The 20,501-nt window shown below is 44.6% G+C and overlaps 1 protein-coding gene across 17 annotated transcripts in view; it reads right to left on the bottom strand.

Moving 5' to 3' along the window:
* Nucleotides 1-20,501, bottom strand: part of gatad2ab (GATA zinc finger domain containing 2Ab) — a 151,036-nt gene that overhangs the window by 5,496 nt on the left and 125,039 nt on the right. For 7 of the 17 annotated variants that reach the window (XM_068016042.1, XM_068016056.1, XM_068016043.1 and 4 more), the window contains 6 exons: nt 17,269-17,400; nt 15,271-15,462; nt 10,146-10,422; nt 8,130-8,332; nt 7,469-7,564; nt 2-185 (listed from right to left, as the gene is read on the bottom strand). In XM_068016042.1, the coding sequence (XP_067872143.1) occupies nt 2-185; nt 7,469-7,564; nt 8,130-8,332; nt 10,146-10,422; nt 15,271-15,462; nt 17,269-17,400 (1,084 nt within the window). The remainder of the gene's footprint in view (nt 1; nt 186-7,468; nt 7,565-8,129; nt 8,333-10,145; nt 10,423-15,270; nt 15,463-17,268; nt 17,401-20,501) is intronic. The other 10 variants (XM_068016057.1, XM_068016045.1, XM_068016051.1 and 7 more) reach the window with 3 other exon arrangements.

Genomic DNA, 20,501 nt, shown 5'->3' with positions numbered 1-20,501 from the left:
CCCGTGTTGGTGATTTGCTTCCTCCAGGTGGTGGTGTTGCCTTTGCTCCCGGCTCTCTCAGTATGCTTACTCTGCCTGCTGACGAGAGCTGCGTTCTGCAGCTGAGACGATTGGCTAAACGTGTGCAGCACTCCTCGGGGGTTGGCTGTAATCGACTGAGGCCCTCGAGACAGCTGGCTGGAGCTCTGGATAAATTAAATTCACCAAAGTTTGTTACAAATAAAAAATGCAGGATTCAATTTAATTCCACACTCTGAGCACAGAAGGTTAACATAAAGGACTCACAGGTCAAATACAAGAAATATTGGATGCAAAGTTCCCCTTACTCTGCATCAGTCCTAACCTTAGAAGAGAACACTCCATTCACTGTCCCAATATCACTGCCAATAGAGGCTTATCCGTGTAAAATGCCAATTACCAGAAATCTTTTGCAGTGATCAGGTGGATTGCGTTTTTGAGATATGGAAGCATTGGGTCTATTTCAGATGAGCTGAGAAGACACTGTTTCTTCTGTAGGAAGAAGTCCCAGTAATTGCAAAATCATTTTTGAAGGTTCAAACATGTTTCTCTTTAATTTGAGCGATTATTACTTAAACCCTTTCTTGTGGAGCTTAAGTTTCAGGAAACATAACATCCTTCCCAACAACTAGCTGATCTCCTCTGGTGTTGCTCACTAAGAGTGCAGCAGAGGCAGTCCCAGCTCTGAGCACAGGTAGAGAAGGACAGCCAAAAGCCGAGGCCTCGCGAGTACAGGAGGCAGGGATAGAAACATTTTAAAATATGTATTTTTGAAAGGGGTGACCATTCGGCCCACTATGTCTGAGCAGCTGAATAAGAACTATCCAGCCTAATCACACTTTCCAACTCTTGGTCGACAGCCCTGCATGTTACAACGCTTCCAGTGCATATCCAAGTATTTTTAAAAAATACAATGAGGGTTTCTGCCTTTGCCACCCTTCAAGAAGTGATTTCCAGATCCCACCACACTGTGTAATCCCTTCTGTCAATTACTGAGACAGCGAAGAGACTGGCACAATTGGAGCAAGCAGGAAATCAAGGGTCAAATATGGCCACTTGCTTTGTTGCATTTGATTGCAATTGCCGATTGATTTCCCTCAAAAGCAATAAATAAGTGGGTCATATCTTCAATCTAGTTTTTGCAATATATACCCTGAGGCAGTGTGGCTTTCGACCAGAGAGATCCATGCTGTTCTCCCTTCGCCAGCTACAGGAGAAATGCCGAGAACAACAGATGCCCCTCTATGTTGCTTTCACTGATCTCACCAAAGCCTTTGACCTCGTCAGCAGACGTGGTCTCTTCAGACTACTAGCAAAGATTGGACGTCCACCAAAGCCACTAAGTAACATCACCTCATTCCATGACAATATGAAAGGCACAATTCAACATAGCGGCGCCTCATCAGACCCCTTTCCTATTCTGAGTGGCGTGAAACAGGGCTGTGTTCTCGCACCCACACTGTTTGGGATCTTCTTCTCCCTGCTGCTCTCACATGCGTTCAAGTCTTCAGAAGAAGGAATTTTCCTCCACGCAAAATCAGATGGCAGGTTGTCCAACCTTGCCCATCTAAGAGCGAAGACCAAAGTACGGAAAGTCCTCTTCAGGGAACTCCTCTTTGCTGACGATGCTGCATTAACATCCCACACAGAAGAGTGTCTGCAGAGACTCATCGACAGGTTTGCGGCTGCCTGCAACAAATTTGGCCTAACCATCAGCCTCAAGAAAACGAACATCTTGGGACAGGACGTCAGAAATGCTCCATCCATCAATATCGGCGACCACGCTCTGGAAGTCATTCAAGAGTTCACCTACCTAGGCTCAACTATCACCAGTAACCTGTCTCTCCATGCAAAAATCAACAAGCGCATGGGAACGGCTTCCACTGCTATGTCCAGACTGGCCAAGAGAGTGTGGGAAAATGGCACACTGACACGGAACACAAAAGTCCGAGTGTATCAAGCCTGTGTCCTCAGTACCTTGCTCTACGGCAGTGAGGCCTGGACAACGTATGACAGCCAAGAGCGACGTCTCAATTCATTCCATCTTCGCTGCCTCCGGAGAATCCTTGGCATCAGGTGGCAGGACCGTATCTCCAACACAGAAGTCCTCAAGGCGGCCAACATCCCCAGCTTATACACACTACTGAGCCAGTGGCGCTCGAGATGGCTTGGCCATGTGAGCCACATGGAAGATGGCAGGATCCCCAAGGATACATTGTACAGCGAGCTCGTCACCGGTATCAGACCGACCGGCCGTCCATATCTCCACTTTAAAGACGTCTGCAAACGTGACATGAAGTCCTGTGACACTGATCACAAGTCATGGGAGTCAGTTGCCAGTGATCGCCAGATCTGGCGGACAGTCATAAAGGCGGGGCTGAAGCATGGCGAGTCGACGAGACTTATCAGTTGGCAGGTAAAAAGACAGAAGCGCATGGGGAGAGCCAACTGTGTAACAGCCCCGGCAACCAATTTTATCTGCAACGTCGGTGGAAGAGTCTGTCTCTCTAGAATTGGCCTTTATAGCCACTCTAGGCGCTGCTTCACAAACCACTGACCACCTCCAGGCGCTTACCCATTGTCACTCGAGACAAGGAGGCCGAAGAAGAAGAAGAAGAAATTATTGCAATTAATTAAAACAGATGGTCAACTGCTAACCTCTTTCAAACTATGTTGTGCATTGCTACATCAAATTGTCCAGTACTCAAAAGAGTTACTGAAGGAAGCGTGATGGGAGACAGGCATGGTAAGACAACTTCTACATTTATTGTTTAATTTTAAATTGTAGCTAGGCCAATACCATGAATTATAAAATTTCAAATACAAGCCGTGGCTGCTGGTTCTGATCAGACTTGCTTTACTGCCTACCCACCTCGCCTATAGGTACAAGCAAACACACAATTCTGTCTGGATGCATTATATGTTAATGACACAAAGATGCTGTCCAGCCAAAAGAAGTAATGCCCTACATTGAGGGGAACTGGTTTTCATTTTCTACTCGCCCAGGCAAGAGCAATAATTAATATCGATTGCATGCTGGCTGAGAAAGGGTTTTGCTTTTGTTTCTAGTAACCTATTGCAAAAGATCGGTGTTGCCTATATCAGGTATATTTACTGCAGCCTGTCACTATATCTCCAGGTCATTTGTTTCGACCACCTATTTTTACATGGCAGCTATGAGATGGAACAGCAAGTTCATTCAAATACATATGAACATGTGAATTAGGGGCAGCAGTCGGCCACTTGGCCATATTCCGCCCTTCAACAAGATCATGGCTGATCCGACTGTAACCTCAACTCCACATTCCCACATACCCCCGATAACCTTTCACTCCCTTGCTTATCAAGAACCCATCTACCTCTGCCTTAAAAATATTCAAAAACTCTGCTTCCATCGCCTTTTGAGAGAGCTTCAAAGACTCACGATCCTCAGAGAAAAAATTTCTCATCTCTGGCTTAAATGGGCGACCCCTTACTTTTAAACAGTGACCCCTAGTTCTATATTCTCTCACAAGGGGAAACATCCTTTCCACATCCACCCTGTCAAGAGCCCTCAGGATCTTGTATTTTTCAATCAAGTCGCCTCTTACTCTTCTGATCTCCAGTGGACACAAGCCTAGCCAGTCTAACCTTTCCTCATAAGACAACCTGCCTATTCCAGGTATTAATCCAGTTAAGCATCTCTGAACTGCTTCTAACGTATTTACAACCTTCCTTAAATAAGGAGACCAATACTGTACACAGTGCTCCAGATGTGGTCTCACCAATGCCCTGTTTAACTGCAGTATTATCTGAATGGTGATAGATTGGGAAAGGGGGAGGTGCAACAAGACCTGGGTGTCCTTGGGCGGCACAGTGGCGCAGTGGTTAGCACCGCAGCCTCACAGCTCCAGGGACCCGGGTTCGATTCCGGGTACTGCCTGTGTGGAGTTTGCAAGTTCTCCCTGTGTCTGCGTGGGTTTTCTCCGGGTGCTCCGGTTTCCTCCCACATGCCAAAGACTTGCTGGTTGATAGGTTAATTGGACATTATAAATTGCCCCGAGTATAGGTAGGTGGTAGGGAAATATAGGGACAGGTGGGGATGTGGTAAGCATATGGAATTAGTGTAGGATTAGTATAAATGGGTGGTTGATGTTCGGCGCGGAATCGGTGGGCCGAAGGGCCTGTTTCAGTGCTGTATCTCTAATCTAAAAAAAACCTCCCTACTTTTGTATTCAACTCCCCTCACAACAAACAACAACATTCTATTAGCTTTCCAAATTACATGCTGTACCTGTGTACTAACCTTTTACGATTCATGCACTAGGTCACCCAGATCCCTCTGCATCTCAGAGCTCTGCAATCTCTCACTGTTTAGATAAACGCTTCTTTTTTACTCTTCCTGCCAAAGTGGAAAATTCACACTTTCCCACATTATACTCCATTTGCCAGATCTTTGCCCACTCACTTAACCTATATCCCATTGTAGCCCCTTTATGTCCTCTTCCTACCTATTTTTGTGTCATCAGCAAATTTAGCAACCATACCATCGGTCCCTTCAGCCAAGTAATTTATATAAATTGTAAAAAGTTGAGGTCCCAGCACAGATCCCTGTGGCACACCACTCGTTACATCCTGCCAACAAGAAAATGACCCATTTATACTGTTCTCTGTTTCCTGTTAGCTAGCCAATCTTCTATCCATGCCAAAATGTTACCCCCTACACCATGGGCTTTTCCTTTTCCTCAATAACCTTTGATGTGGCACCTTATCGAATGCCTTCTGGAAATCTAAGTACCATACAACTACCGGTTCCCCTTTATCCACAGAACATTAAAAGATTAATAAGGAGGAAACAATTTACAGTACGAGGGAAAGCTAGCTTTCAAAGAACTCCAATAAATTGTTAAACATGATTTCCCTTTCACAAAACCATGTTGACTTTGCCTGATTACCTTGAATTTTTCTAAGTGCCCTGCTATAACATCCTTAATAATAGCTTCTAACATTTTCCCTTTGACAGATGTTAAACTAACTGGCCTGTAGTTTCCTGCTTTCTGTCTCCCTCCCATTTTGAATAAAGTAGTTACATTGACTATTTTCCAATCTAACGGAACCTTCCCCGAATCTAGTGAACTTTGGAAAATTAAAACGAAAGCATCAACTATCTCACTAGCCACTTCTTTTCAGACCCTAGAATGAGGTCCAGCAGGAACTGGGGACTTGTCAGCCCGCAGCTCCAACAATTTGCTCAGTACCACTTCCCTGGTGATTGTAATTTTGAGTTCCTCCCTCCCTTTCATTTCCTGATTTACAGCTATTTCTGGGATGTTGCTTGCATCCTCTGTAGTGAAGCCTGATGCAAAATACCTGTTCAATTCATTTGCCATCTCCTTTATTTCCATTATGAATTCCCCAGACTCACTTTCTATGGGACCAATGCTCACTTTGTTAACTTTTATTTTTTAAATATCTATAGAAAATCTTACTATAGGTTTTTATATTTCTAACTAGCTTTCCCTCGTACTCAATCTTTCCCTCCTACTTAATCTTTTAATCATTTTTTGCTTTTTTATATATTCTGTCCAATTTTCTGACCTGCCACCCATTTTTGCGCAATTATATGCTTTTTCTTTTAAGTTTGATACTATCTTGCCCTCACAGTTCACAATGCTTCCAAGTTTTGTATCATCCACAAACTTTGAAATTGTGTCCTGCACACCAAGGTCTAGGTCATTAATACATATCAGGAAAAGCAAAGGTCACAACATTGACCCTTGGGGAACTCCACTACAAATCTTCCTCCAGCCTGAAAAACATCCATTTACCACTACTCTTTGTTTTCTGCCACTCAACCAATTCCGTATCCATGTTGCTACTGTCCCGTTTATTCCATGAGCTATAGCTTTGCTCACAAGTCTGTTGTGTGGCACTATATCAAACGCCTTTTGGAAGTCCATTAGCCTCATCAACCCTCTCTGTTATCTCTTCAAAAAACTCCAGCAAGTTAGTTAAACATGATCTTCTCTGAAGAAATCCATGCTGGCTTTCTTTAATTAACCCACATTTGTCCATGTGACAATTAATTTTGTCCCGAATTGATCTTTCTAGAAGCTTCCCCAACATCGCAGTTAAACTGACTGGCCTGTCGTTGTTGAGCTTATCTTTACACCCTTTTTTGAACAAGAGTGTAACGTTTGCAATTCTCCAGTACTTGGACACCACCCCCAAGTCTAAGACTAAAAAATTATGGTTGGTGCCTCCGCAATTTCCAGTCTCTTCCCTCAGTATCCGTGGATGCATCTCATCCAGTCCTGGTGCCTTATCCACTTGAAGAACAGACACCCTATCTAATAATTCCTCATCAATTTTAAACCCTTCTAGAGTCTGAATTACCTCCTCTTTCACCATTGTCTGGGTTGTATCTTCTTCTTTAGTATAAAATACTAGTCTTCGACCCACTCTTCTCTCCCTCAAACTGAATGTAAAATTTTTCACATACTATGATCGCTGCTGCCTAGAGGTGCCTTCGCTATGATTAATTAATTAATCCTATCTCGTTGCACAATACTAGGTCTAGTATACCCTGCTTTCTGGTTGGCGCCAGAATGTGCTGTTCTATGAAACTTTCCTGAAAACTTTGTGAATTCCTTATCTAGGCTACCTTTGCCTATCTGATTTTTCCAGTCTATGTGTACATTAAAATCCCCCATGATTATCGACGTGCCTTTCTGACAAGCTTCCATTATTTTTTCCTTGATACCCCGTCTTACCGTGTGGTTACTGTTAGGGGGCCTGTCCATCACTCTCACAAGTGACTTCTTGTCATTTATCGTTTCTACATCCTGGTTTCCTGAATTTAGGTCATCCCTCTCTACTGTGCTAATACCATTCATTAACACAGCCACCCCTCCACCTTTTCCTAGCTTCCTGTCCTTCCTAAATGTCATGTACCCTTCAATATTCAGTCTGAATTAAGGAATTCAGAAGGGATTCCACTAATTTTGAAACCTTGAGTTATTTCCAGGTCAGATATCTATTCCATGTACTGGTAAAAGTCAAATATTGTATTGTTCCTGATTGGATTTTGCTTCTGTATAAACTGCATCTTGCAATAAACTTGGATTTCTACCGCAGCCTGAAATATATGGCCTGTCCACATGGTGCTTTTCCACCTTGCAGAGCAATCAGGGGAGTTCAGGAGATATCTAGTACATCTTTCTGATGTGCATCTCAGAAGAGAAAGGGGTACTTTTTAATCTTGCAGCATACTAACCCATTCATCTCACCCACAATGTGCTCAAGTTTCAGTCTACGGAGGGTGTGGACCTGCCCATCGAAAATGCCTCATCTGCTGTGAGCACAAACAGAATGCTGGGAGCAGCCACTTGAAACAGTCATAACTAATCATGGAGGCAGCTCTTCAATTCAGTGCTTGCTATTTTAAAGATTAATTAACTGAGTTACTTGCCTTCCATACCTGTTTCAACGTGTGGTGCTGTACTGAAGAATCCTGCTTGCTCTGTACAGTAGAAGCTGTCTGTTGCAGTATCCGTTGTTCAATTTCCTACAAAATAAAACAGTGTCCTTTCTACATATCAGCATCTCCTTCACACCTATGCATCAGGGAGAGGGGTAAACACCTGCAATAGAGGTTTAGGCCCCAAGCCCCCTCTCTTCCCCCAACTCCCCACAAGCTACTTGCATTGCTGTTGAAGACACCTCCCTCCCCAGTTTTGGAGAGATAACTGTCCTGGGAACCTGGCTATCTGTTGGTGAGCTGAATACTCTCTCCTGTCAAAGCAATCAATAAAAAACCTTTTCCTCCAAAGATGGGGACAGTCACTCACTCAGCAATGATGGTGTATGACAACACTTACACAGAGGAAAATTGAAATGTATTACACATGGGTGCAATACTGATGGTACAGGTCTTCTACTGTATAACACTGGGGTACAGTACTGGTGGATACGGTCAGTCTCAAACACTGGGTACAGTACTAGTGGGTATGGGTCAGTCTCAAACACTGGGGTATGGTACAGGTCTGTTACTGTATTTGGTACACAGCTGGCACTATATTATACTGGGATACAGTCCTGGTAGGTAAGTTTGTAACTTCCCACCCGCCCACCTGTTCTTGCTGAAGGGCCTTCACAAATGCTGCTTTCAGACGATTAGTATGTTCAGCTTTCAATGCCTTCTTCTGGTTGGATGTCACACATTGCTCGCACATGATAGTCCCGGTCTTTCCCTGCCTCCAGCAACAGGTGAAGTCAGTTTTACATTGAGCACAGGCGTATGGCTCTTGGGTCAGTCCCTGCGCTGAACCTTTACCTGAAAAAGCAGGAGAACACGTTAAGAAAAAGTAAACCCATTTTGTTCCTCCATACCCATCCCCTCTAGACATCACAGATATAGGAAAAGCCTGCGTTGCAGCAGATGTGAAACACTGTGACGTGGTTCAGCAAGGACTGGCCCACCTGCCCATTCACACCTGTGCCTTGGACAGTCAAGACTTGGGGGTTAAGCCTATGTGCTCTAACTCGCACCAAGTGCCGTACACACATCACCAAAGTGCCTTGGGACGTTTTCTATTGTTAAAAGGCACTGCATAAATGCAAGTTGTTGTTGTTGATGGTTCAGTTGGTAAGTAAGGCTGCCCGAGTTGTACAGACCAGGGATGACCGAAAGGAAGACTTGCATTTCAATAGAGCCTTTCATGACCTCAGGACGTCCCAAAGCACATCACAGCCAATGAAGTACTAATTTTTTTTTTTAAGTGGTCACTGTTGTCATGTAGGGAATCGTGGCAGCCAATTTGCACACAGCAAGCTCCCACAAAAAGATTAAAGTATATAAGACCCTGAACGGTCTTGACAAGGTGGATGTGGAAAGGATGTTTCCTCTTGTGGGTGAGTCCAGAACTAGGGAGCACTGTTTTAAAATTAGGGGTCGCCCTTTTAGGACAGAGATGAGGAAAATGTTTTCTCAAAGGGTCGTATGACTTTGGAACTCTCTACCTCAGGTGGTGGTGAAGGTAGGGTCATTGAATAATATTAAGGTGGGGGTAGATAGATTCTCGTCAGGCAAGGGAATCAAAGGCTATCAGGGGTAGATGGGAGTGTGAAATTTGAGACTCAAACAAACCAGCCATGATCTTATTGACTGGTGGAGCAGGCTAGACATGTCGAATGGCCTAGTTCTCCTAATTCGTATGCTCGTATGTAAGGCAGCATGATAATGATTAGATAATCTGTTTTGAAGAGTTGGTTGAGGGATAAATATTACCCAACAGGCAGTTTAAGATAACCTGCCCTTCACAGAGGTGTCGAGTCCAACTTATAGTATCTACAAAATGAACTTGGTTGAGTGTGATATCAGTACATCCTCCAGTCGATCTGGAGTTAGTTGATCTCAGTTGGACTGATAATGAAGATGGTGTAGTTGGCCTCAAATACTTGTATCCCATAGCAAAACAAAAAAATGAGGCGCAACCCTTTCAGATCTACACTGCAGGGTTGTGAAATTCACTGTTGAGCCCATCCACATCCTTGCCCACCAACAATAATTATGACCAGCAGCTGAAACCCTGGTTCATTTTGCACTGCTCTCCTTTGCGCAAGGGTCGGTCAACTGTTGTCCTGCCTGAAATCTGCTATTGGTGCAAGCTGTGTTTAATCCAAACTGGTTTAATGATAGAAGATTCTGATTTAGTATAAGAAAAAAAGGGAGATGAGGAAAATATCTTTTACAGAGTTATAATGATCTGGAATGCACTACCTGAAAGGGCAGTGGAAGCAGATTCAATAGTAACTTACAAAAGGGAACTGGATAAATACTTGAAAAGAAATAAAATGCAGGGTTCTGGGCATACAGAAAGGGAGTAGCACTAACTGGATAGCTCTTTCAAAGAGCTGACAGAGGCAAGATAGGCTAAATGGCCTCCTTCTGTGATGTATTATTCTATGATTGTGGTATATACCAGCATTAATGTTACTATCACTTTTTGAGAACTTCCAACTTCTTAAATCCAATGCTTGACAAACACCACAATATGATCTAGAGCCTTGATTTTAGAATCCCAGACCCAAGTTTCTATGGCTCTGACCAATCCTCAAAATACTGTGCGCAAGAACTACAACTCTACCTTGGGTTTCTAGAAGGTTATGCACCACCTCCTCTAGGCCCACCAGGTAGATAAATTCATTATTGGCGGCACTTGGTAGGAAGTTCAGCTCGGGCGCTGGTGGTTTGGGCGGTGGAATTTCCAGCAACGTCTTCTCCAGCTGCTTTCGGAGAGCAAGCTTGGCTGCTGCCTGTCGACTGGCGGGTGAGTCATTGGAATTTATGACGGACGACACTGTGTTGGTGTTGGCATTCGACTGTGCCGAATTAAACGTCGAGGCTTTCATTGTACTCGAAGCCTGTAAAACAATTAGAGAGATTAAGCTGATCGATGGAAACGGTGTGTGGTTAAAATTGAGACAGAACAGAGCTCCTTCTCAACACATCAAAATTAACTTTTCTTCTCCCAAACTTTTCTTCCTGGAGCCCAGTTCCAAAAGCACCATTAACCCTCTGCTACCACATTCATTCATTCATTTACAGATTATGGGCAATGTTCTCTGTAAGCCACACGTATGCGTGGCCACGCAGTGACCCGGAAGGTCACTGCCTGAGGCTGCTCAAGTCCCATTTAAGATAACGTATATAAATGGTCGCACTGAAGAATTTAAAGTTACTGCACAATGAAATAAACAAGCTGCACACAATGGAAACATTCAGAGGGTTCACTGGATGTGAACGTCACTGGCAAGGCCAACATTTATTGCCCATTCCTAATTACCTTGAGAAGCTGCCTTCTTTTACCACTGAGGTCTGTGTTTTGAACTTACACCCACAGTGCTTGACCCAGCAACAAAGGAACAGCTAATATATGCCCAATTTGGGACGGGGAGAGATTTGGAGGGAAACTTGGAGCTGGAATTGTTCCCATTCTTCACATGAGTCCTATCCAGTGAGCCAAGATGAGCAGGTATTCAACCATGGGTAGGCTCACAGCTGCCAAGTTCTAGCCTGATGTGTGCCCTTCCCCAACCCTGGAACCTGTATTTTCCAGTAGGATGCGTTTGCTGACAACGCAATCACTAGGTGTCGCACATGCGCAAATGCAGCCTCTATCACCGAAACGTCACTGTCTGCGATGTTCAGACAGCTGCCAGTAATAAAGACGGTGCTGCTCAATTGATCACAAAAAACAAATTCAACCCGAAAATCCCCTCATTTAATCCAAACTGGTTTAATGACAGAGGATTCGGATTTAGTATAAGAAAAAAAAAGAGAGATGAGGAAAATATCTTTCCATAGAGTTATAATGATCTGGAATGCACTGCCAAAAAAGGGCAGTGGAAGCACACCGCTCGCTGCCTTTCCTTAGCTACCCACCCTGGTCTTGCCGCACCCCCCCACCCTGCTTCACGCTTCTCCATCTCCTCCAACCACTTGCTCCAGGCTGTGCCGCTTCTCTCCTCTCGGCCACTCGCTCCCACGTTTGATCGTTTCCCGCCGCGCCGCCTGAAGCAGCAAGGCGGGCCGTCAGGGGTGACAAGGCGACGTGGGAGCGAGTGGCCAAGAGGAGGGAAGCGGCGCGGCCTGGACCGAGCGGCAGGAGGAGGGGGTGGGAGTAGGGAATTGGGGAGCGAGCTGGGGGGGGAGGGGGGGCGGGTAAGTGGAGGGCAGGCAGCCGGTGAGCGGGGTGGGGAGGCGGTGTGTGGGTGGGAAGCAGTGCCGAGGTCTGGAGCGAGCGGCCGAGGGGGGAGAGCAGCCAGTGAGGCGGAAATGAGTAGCTGACCGGTGGGGGGGGAGGAGCAAGTGGCTGAGGGAAGGCAGCAGTGTGGAGGGGAGTGAGCGGGGTGAAGCAGCGATTGAAGCAGGGATGCTGGGAGCGAGCGGGGATGGCTATTGAGGGGTGAGGACGTCATGCGTGTGCATTCATACTGGGAAGCTGGCAAATGTTCACACACATTGATGACATCCACGACCACTCTGCGCATGCTCTGCGTTGTCAGGAGTCACTTTGTTTCCAGTAGTGGGGCCAAGGACAGCCATTAGGAGACTAGCTGATTTACTTGCTCCCTGGCACCAAAGTTAACTTTGGTCTCTAGTGACCCCTCGACCAACATCCACATGACCAGGGATTGAGGTTGAGATTTCACTCCGCAGAGCCAGTAGATTATTAAAAATGACTCACATTAAGCCCACAAGTTTATAAAACTGCAGCAGTTTAGATACAGTGTGACGATGAGCTCACTAACAGGGGAACTCTTTCAAGATTAATGAGAACACAATTGAGAAACTGGGAAAGGTAGCATACCATCCCGCAATCAAATCACAACACCTGAATCTCTGGCTGCGAGATACATAAGCAGGTTTTGACCTCAATCCATTTCCCAGTGAACACAGGATAGTACCATAAAATAATCTATTGTCCACACCAACTAGCAAGAGGTGGCCAATTGCAGAGGCTTTAAAAATGTTGCCGAGTATGGCCATGGTGGCTTAGTGGGAAAGGTTCCCCCGGAATCGCAGACAGCCATTAGGACCAACTAGGACTAGAGCCTGACCTCAGGTATTTGATCTCAATCAGGGCAGGACAAATAGACAATCTTTCCTTGAACTGGACTGGGGTCAGGATGTGGTTGGAAGCCAGATTCCCCCATGTTTCCAATCTGAAAGTGCACATTAGGTGAGAACAGGATTGGAATTAGCTGTGATTCCTTCCACAGTAGCATATCTCCTCACAGAAGAGGGTTGGGCGGCGCAGTGGTTAGCACTGCAGCCTCACAGCTCCAGCAACCCGGGTTCAATTCTGGGTACTGCCTGTGCGGAGTTTGCAAGTTCTCCCTGTGACCGCGTGGGTTTCCGCCGGGTGCTCCGGTTTCCTCCTACAGCCAAAGACTTGCAGGTTGATAGGTAAATTGGCCATTGTAAATTGTCCCTAGTGTAGGTAGGTGGTAGGAGAATTGAGGGAAGGTGGGGATGTGGTAGGGAATATGGGATTAATGCAGGATTAGTATAAATGGGTGGTTGATGGTCGGCACAGACTCGGTGAGCCGAAGGGCCTGTTACAGTGCTGTATCACTCTATGACTAAGAGGTGGGAGTTATACTGGCGCAAGAACCTGAAATGTCACTCTGATGCATCTCATCTGAAGATTGGGGAACAGGCAGAAGGGATGAGTAAAACTATCATAGGATATGGAGAAAGGGCGGGTAAATGGAGTTGACGTACAGATCAGCCATAATTTAATGCAGTGGTTCTCAAACTGGGCCCCGTAGACTTCCCAGGTGGTCCGCAACATAGGGCTGGCCTTACAGATGAGCAATCGCCCAGGACACTGTATCACAGAGTCATGATGGCACAAGAGGAGGCTATTCAGCACACCATGCCAGCTCTATGTGGAGCAATCCAGTCTGACCCATTCCCCCGCTCTATCCTTGTAGACCTGAAAGTTTATTTCCCTCAAGTGCCCATCCAATTTCCTTCTGAAATCGTTAATAGTGTCTGCTTCCACTACCCTCATAGGCAGCGAGTTTCAGGCCCTTAGCACTCACTGTGTAAAAAAAATTCTTCCTCACATTCCCCTGCATGTATTGCCCAAAAACCCAAATCTCTGCCCCCTTGTACCAGCAGCTGACAACAGCTTTTCTTTGTCTACCTTATCTAAACCTGTCATAATCTTGTACACCTCTTATCGAATTTCTCCTCAATCCCCTCTTCTCCAAGGTGAAGAGCCCCAGCTTCTCCAAACTAACTTTATAGCTAAAATCCCTCATCCCTGGAACCATTCTGGCAACCTCCTCTGCACCCTCTCAAGGACCTTCACAGAACTGGGCACAGTTGTGCCCAACCAGAGCTTTATAACGTTCACAACTTCCCTGCTTTTGGACTCAATATTTCTATTTATGAAGCCCAAGATCCCAAATGCTTTGCTAAGTACTCTTTCAATAGGCCCTGTCCCTGCACACTCTTTAGAATTGTGCCATTATGTCTATATTACCTCTCCCCATTCCTTCTGCCAAAATGCTTCACCTCATACTTCTCTATTAAATTCCATCTGCCACGTCGGCTCATTCTGCTAGCCTATCTATCTCCTGTTGCAGACGATTCGCATCATCCTCACTGTTGCCATACCTCCTACGTTGGTGTCATTGGCAAATTTTGAAATTTTACTTGGTATTCCAATATTCAAGTCATTTATATAGATCAAAAAAGCTGTAGTCCTTGCACTGACCCTTGGGGAATATCACTGCCTCCCATCCTCCAACCTGAAAAACAACCATTTACCACGACTTGCTGTTTTCTGTCCTTAAGCCAATTTTTTATCCAAGCTGACACTGACTGTCCTATGCCATGAGCCTCAATTTTGTTAACCTGCCCTTTGTGTGGTACTTTGTCAAATATTTTCCTAAAATCCATATAGACAACATCCTCAAGTTCCCTTCATCAACCTTCTTTGTTACTTCACAAAAATTCTGTGCCGTGATCAAAAGCGAGCGAATGAGTGGTGGATGGAGGCGTGTTCTGTTCCTTCATGTTACTTCTCTGCCCCACTCCCCTAGTGCTCCCTCCAAACTCCTGCCAAGGATAAGCAGACTCTGCATTAACAGGCACATTAGTCTCACTGATAGCTGTAAGTAAATACCTGTTTTCTTAAAAGCATTATTAAAACTCTCTTTACATGCAACACTGTCAAATGGCTGGGGGGGGGGGGGGGGGGTGGTGGCGGGGTCCGAGATTAATGCATTTGGAAAAGGGACCTTCAACCAAAAAAGGTTTGAGAACCACTTACCTAATAGAATTACAGCACATGTTTGAGGGGCAGAATGGCCAACTCATGTTCTTATGTGGGAAGGAGCTTTATTTTGCAGTTCATCTTTGATGTATCTAACCAAGCAGTGTTTGAGCTAACAGTGGATGAAAAAAACTGGTAATATGGCATTCCCCAACATTGTTATGTACAAAACCTCATATTCCTGGGTATCCACAACAGGTTAAACAATCCGCACCAAGTCTGATAAATAGTCGCCATGTTGAAATCAAGACTCATATCCCATTACTATCTTACTTCATTCTTTCCCAGGATCGCAAAGCTATGGAGCCCCTTAACTCTCTCAGTCCTCCCTTCCCTTCCTCTTACATTCTTCATGAGTCTTCAAAGCCTTCAGCCCAAGATCTACAACGTTGAGGTATACCCTTCATTGGCAGCTTACCTGTGGAATGTTGACGAGCAGGCTGGTGTTGGGGACATTGGCCACACGGATCAGTCCCTGCTGAAGAATCCTCTGGCCCTGGATCTGCACTGAGCTGGGCACCGACGCCCGGGGGGCCAGTAGCAGGGGTGGTGGGGCGGTGCTGGCATGTGGCCTGATGGCGTGGATTTGCTGGGGAGAAACAGACATTGGCTAACAGAATGGGAAAGTGATGGATGAAATGGTGTGACCAGGATGGGGAGATGAAAGCAAGGCAGAAAAGAAAAGGGAGAGGTTATTCAGGATTCTGACGAGGTAGGTCACACTACAGTGCAGACGTACAAATATAAGCAACATGCTCACAACTGGAGTACAAGTTGCATCCAGGGTAAACCCCAGTATTGTACAATTTACACTGTATGAAGCAGATTCCACAAATAGGATGTAAGCAAAGCATGCAAAAACAAGTTAAAAACTTGAGGGTGGGGAGAACAGCTTTAGTCTATGGAGGAGAAGGCAAAGAGAGGGAGAAGAGGGCAAAACATATTTGCAGCACATACTTTTCAGTTACCCACATGGATATAAAAAAAAATTAAAATCTTACACGTGCAAGCACATCTGCCAACATTTATAAACTCCTACAACCATAGATTTAAGAGCCACCGAGCGTGCAAGCTTGTCACACTGTAATGATGCACAGTGGCAGTGACATATTATCACACACCAGGAGCACATGGCTTAAAAGATCAACCCCACATTGCAACATCCATAAAATTATTCAACCTGGGTTATCCAAGTGATTTAGACAGTTGGATTGTAGTGAGATTTTCTGCCCAAACATTACACAAATTGAAAATCTCTAAGGTGATAAAATGCTGCTTTATGAGCAGGCATCAAATTACAACTGGGGTAGGGGAATCTATACCATTTTCAGCGACTTTCGTTGCTGCTGACAGTTGGTCATACGAAGGACATCATGGCTTTGGCATTCCAAAATAGTCACTTTGAAGTGTTACTGTACAGTACATTAGTGCAGTTTAAGCTGCACTGCAAAGTTAAACTTCACTGTAGGCACAGGGAAACAAGATTAGAATCCCACTGAGGGAGCACTAACACAGGTTGAATGACCACGTGGTCTTCCTCCGTACTGAAATTAACATTTTTAAAGATTTCTTCTTGGAAATGAGCATCACTGTCTAGGCAGCATTTAGTGCCTGTCCCATGTTGCCAGGGGGCATGGAGATAACTATACATTCTCAGAGGAACATGAGTGAATCAGAGGGGATTTTATAACAATCTGGCAGTTTTTATGTTGACATACTGAGCCACTTGGGGACCAAAGTAAAGTTGCCCTCAAATTAGGAAATCACCATCATAAACAATCAAAAAAGTGCAGTTTAGTTTATTGTGGCCCTCATCAATTTGCTGTATGTAAAATGGATGGGGCTATTTCCACAAAGTACAGTTACTAATTAATTCACTGTAGGTAAAGCACCTAAAAATATTCCAGAGATGCCACAAACTGCTATGTTAATTTAAGTTTGTATTTGTTTCAATTTTTAAAAACTTTTCAGTTAGGACCACATCTGACTTGGAGAAGTTGCTGGATCCAATTGTCAGAGAGATGAATTATCACAACTGAATTGCCATGATCACTGAAATAAAAGATGCTGAAAATCTGAAATAAAAACAGAAAGTTCTGGAAATACTCAGGTGGTCAGGTAGCATCTGTGGAGAGAGAAGCAGAGTTAACATTTCATCAGAGGGTTCTGATGAAAGTCACAGACCTTAAACGTTAACTCTGCTTCTCTCTCCACAGATGCTACTTGACCTGCTGAGTATTTCCAGCACTTTCTGTTTTTATGCCAAGATCACTGATGGCATCTCCCCAGATTACTTGCCTTATCTATTTCTGTATTAAACCCCATGCAAAATAAAGGAAAGTCGTGTATTTTAATGGCTAATTCACCATCACAATAACAGAGAAATACCCGTTGATTCTCCTGACCAGCCACTTACCTGTGCTCCTCTCACTAACGGTGGCATCGCTATTTGAGAGTTCTGTTGGGATCCAGGTTTCGAGGTTCCCTGTTGACCACCACGAACCAATGGTGGTGGGATTACAGTACCCACTGTGCGGGCAGTGGTTACCTGCAAGACAGGTGTGTATGTTTAGGAATATTTGTTATTAAAAAAAATGACACTCCTCTCTCTCTCTCTCAAATTTCTCTGGTAACTTCCCCCCCTTATCAAAGCAGAGTAGGATTTAACTCTTACTGGCACCATTCAGTCGCCGCATCTTGCCCAAGTGGCTATTACTCATGTATCAGGTTTGGCAACAAATGCCAGCAAGCATCCATCAAATCCAGATACAATCATGCCCAACTAAAAGAATGATGCAGGTGACACTATCAGACAAGTAAAAACAGAAAATGCTGGAATTACTCAGCAGGTCAAGCAGCATCTCTGGAGACAGAAACAGTTAATGTTTCATTCAGGTTGATGATCTTTCGTTAGAACCGCAGTCTTGTTAAATGAGTACTTGCTACTCATTTCACAGTGGAGAAAGGGGACAAATTTCCAGTGTACAAAGGAGAAAATAATCTCCAGGAGCTAACGCTTTCCACCCTGGACTACTATTAGAAATGGGTGAGGAAAGTGCTGATGCATTAAGTCAGAACTTTTCAAAGCCCTCTCGATACAGGGAATTGTGCCTTTGGATCACAAAATTGCAAGTGCCACTCTGTTATTTAAGAAGGGAAAGATGAGCAAGCTAACTACAGATCTGTCACTTCATCTTCAGTTGTTGGGAAGTTACAGGAATCTGTCAGACTAAGCACTTAAATTTGAGCTGATCAGAGAGTCAGCAGGCATTTGTGAAGGCTAAGTCATGTCCGACTAAACTAACTAGTTTTTTTTTTTAGTGGTCAGTAGCATGGTGGATATACATGTTGTCTATATGGACTTGCAGAAAGCATGCTAAGGTTCTGTATAAAAGAGTAACAAAGTGCACAGAAATGAAGGTAAGCTGGTTACTGGTTGTGAGGTATGAGACAGAGAGTGGGGGTAACAGTACAATTCTCTGATTGGTAGGATGTGACAAGTAGTGCTCCCAAGGGATCCGTACTGGGGCCTCAGCTTTTCACCCTATAGGCATATCAGCGACTTGTATGAAGGAATGAGAGTTGCACATATCCAAGTTTGCAGATGACACTAAGTTAGAAGGCACCATAATTTTGTGTAGATAGTAGTGGGACATTAGGGACATAGACTATGAGTGGGAAAAACTGTGGCAGATCAAGTTCAATGTGGGGAAGATAGAGGTATTCAAAATCATGAGGGGTCTGGACAGCGTAGATAGGGAGAAACTGTTCCCACTCATGAGGGATCGAGAACGAGAGGGCACAGATTTAAAGTAAGTCTTAAAAGAAGCAAAAGAGACATGAGGAAAAACCTTTTCATGCAACGAGTGGTTATGGTTTGGAATGCACTGCCTGAGAGTGTGGTGGAGGCAGGTTCAATTGAAGCATTCAAAAGGGAATTTGTTATATGAAAAGGAAGAATGTGCAGGGTTACGGGGAGAAGGCAGGGAGTGGCACTAGGTGAATTGCTCATTTTGAGAGCCGGTGCAGATGCGATAGGCCGAATGGCCTCCTTCTGCACTGTAACAATTCTGTGATTCTGTGAAGCGCGAAGTCACCTATTTTCCACAATGACTGATCTTTTCCCCCAGTGAAACTGTTAGCATTCTTGGTACTTTAATAAGTGACATCGTCAAAGCCCTTCAGTCAACTTTTTCAGCTCTTACAGAAAGTCAACTCATTCAAAGCTCCATCACCCGAATCCTGCCCCAAACTAAGTTCCACTCGCCATCACCCTTGTGATCTCCACAAGCTCCCCATTATAAACCCAACAACATTCAAAATCACAATTCTCATTTAAAAATCAGTACAAAACCTTGCCCCATTCTACGTTCATAAGATACAGTTCAGTAGGCAGCGATTGTAGAACGGAGCACGCCCAGACGAATTGAGCTCAAATACCAAGTTGCAATACTGAATTAAATAAATCTGGAAATCTGTAGATCGGCAAGGAAGGAAAAACATAACCACGAGAACTGCCAATTGTCTGAAAAGCCCAACTAGCTCACCAATATTCTTCAGGGAGGGGAACCCTTCTGGACTAGGCGACATCAGTCTCACACCATGTGGTTGACTGTTAATGCCTTATCAAATGGCCTGGCAAACCACTTGGTTGTGCTAACTATGTCAATAAGGAGGCGCATTTTAATTACACTCTCAGGAGTAATAGCATTGGGTAATAAATTCAGCCTTACCAATATCCACACCTTACCCATGCCCTTCAGCCATTGGTTCAAAGCTCACTCCAGGATTTCTGCACATATTCAATTCTGACACCTCAGTGCAGTACTGTTGAAGTGTTGCTATCTTTCAGATGAGATGTTAAACCAAACCAAGGCTACATCTGCCTTTAGATGTAAAAGATCCCATAGCAATATTCGAAGAGCGTTGGATGAACTGCAATTTCCTTCAAGTAAACATGGGGAAACCTGAAGATACTAACTTCAGCCCCTGCACAAAACTCAATTACCTTGCCCCGAATCTATCCACCTCCTTAGTCACAGTCTTAGGCTGAACCAGACCGTTTGCAATCCTGAGATGAACTTCCGATCCCACATTCTCTTCATCACAAAGACATGCGACTTCTAGCTCCGTAACATCGTCCATCATTGCCTGCCTCCTTAAAACCTACCTCTTTGACTAAGCTTTTGGTCCCCTGCCCGAATACCTCCTTATGTGGCTCAGTGTCAAAGTTTGTTTAATAATGCTCAAGTGCAGTGTCTTGGGACGTTTTACAACATTAAATTCAAGTTGTTGCTGTTGCCTTAACTTATCTGCTGTTGAAACCATACTTTTGTTATCTCCAGACTTGACTATTCTGATATAAAAGCAAAATACTGCAGATGCTGGAAACCTGAAATAAAAACAGAAAGTGCTGGAAATGCTCAGCAGGTCTGGCAGCATCTGTGGAGAGAGAAGCAGAGTTAACATTTCAGGTCTGTGACCTTTCATCAGAACTGTTTTTACTGACTATTCTGATGCTCTCCTGTTCGGCCTCCCATCTTCAACTCTCCATAAAGCTGAGCTCACCCAAAACTCGGCTGCCCATATCAAGTCCCGTTCACCCATCACCCCTGTACGTGCTGACCAACACTGGCTCCCCACCCAGCA

The sequence above is a fragment of the Heterodontus francisci genome, chromosome 36 (assembly GCF_036365525.1).
Source record: "Heterodontus francisci isolate sHetFra1 chromosome 36, sHetFra1.hap1, whole genome shotgun sequence".
NCBI classification, from domain to species: Eukaryota; Metazoa; Chordata; class Chondrichthyes; order Heterodontiformes; family Heterodontidae; genus Heterodontus; species Heterodontus francisci.
The sequence above is the reverse complement of the archived record's forward strand: the minus strand, read 5'-3'. Positions and strand labels throughout refer to the sequence as shown.